The sequence below is a fragment of the Cyprinus carpio genome, chromosome B4, assembly GCF_018340385.1.
Source record: "Cyprinus carpio isolate SPL01 chromosome B4, ASM1834038v1, whole genome shotgun sequence".
NCBI lineage: Eukaryota > Metazoa > Chordata > Actinopteri > Cypriniformes > Cyprinidae > Cyprinus > Cyprinus carpio.
The window spans coordinates 32,779,194-32,780,133 of NC_056600.1; the positions used below are offsets into that span (position 1 = coordinate 32,779,194).

Consider the following 940-nt stretch of genomic DNA (forward strand, 5'->3'; position numbering starts at 1 on the left):
AGAAGTTATTTCACCTGACAACAGTGCGGGGAAAAAGTTTCACCAGAAAGGAAAAATCTGGTGAGGTCCACATGAGAGTTCCCACTGGAGAACAAACCTTTCACCTGCCAACATGGTTTGGGAAAGTGTTTCATAGTATTAAACCAAACCCTTAAAAACACATGAGAACTCATACTGGAGGAGAAACCTTACACATGCTCTCAATGTGGGGAAAAACCAGTTTTAAACATAACATACCCGATGACACAAAGAGGAATTCATACTGGAGAGAAACCTTTCGCCTGCCAACAATGTGGAAAGAGTTACACTAACAAAAGAAACCTTAAAAATCACGTGAGTGTTCATACTGGAGAGAAACATTTCACCTGCAAACTGTGTGGAAAGAGCTTCATTAATAAATCAAAACTTAAAAGCCACATCAGAACTCATACTGGAGAGAAACCTTACACATGTTCTCAATGTGCAAAAAGTTTTACACATAAACAATGCCTCAATGACCACATGCAAGTTCACACTGGAGATAAACCTTTCACCTGCAAACTGTGTGGAAAGAGCTTCACAAAAAAAGGAACCCTTAAAGTCCACATGAGAGTTCACACTGGAGATAAACCTTTCACCTGCAAACTGTGTGGAAAGCGCTTCATTAGTAAATCAAACCTTAAATACCACATGATAAGTCACAGTGGAGAGAAACCTTACACATGTTCCCAATGTGGAAAAAGCTTTAAACATAAACAACATCTCGATGTCCACATGAGAATTCATACTGGAGAGAAACCTTTCACCTGCCAACAATGTGGAAAGAGCTTCACTAGAAGAGGAAACCTTAAAAAACACATGAACATTCACACTAGAGAGAAGCTGTTTACATTAGGGTTGCCGCGGTGAGGAAAATTTCCCACCTAACCGACGTGTGACAACACTGGTAATACCGGTATCA

The 940-nt window shown here is 40.0% G+C and overlaps 1 protein-coding gene across 1 annotated transcript; it reads left to right on the forward strand.

The window, feature by feature from the left end:
- Positions 1–240: 240 nt before the first annotated feature.
- LOC122137242 (gastrula zinc finger protein XlCGF8.2DB-like) lies at positions 241–929 on the forward strand. The gene has a single exon (XM_042723005.1). The coding sequence runs from the start codon at positions 241–243 to the stop codon at positions 886–888; it is 648 nt and encodes a 215-aa protein (XP_042578939.1). The 3' UTR covers positions 889–929.
- The last annotated feature ends 11 nt before the right edge of the window (positions 930–940 follow it).

Excerpts from the sequence above, each read along its gene's own strand:
- LOC122137242 (XM_042723005.1), top strand. The coding sequence starts at position 241 with ATGACACAAAGAGGAATTCATACTGGAGAGAAACCTTTCGCCTGCCAA.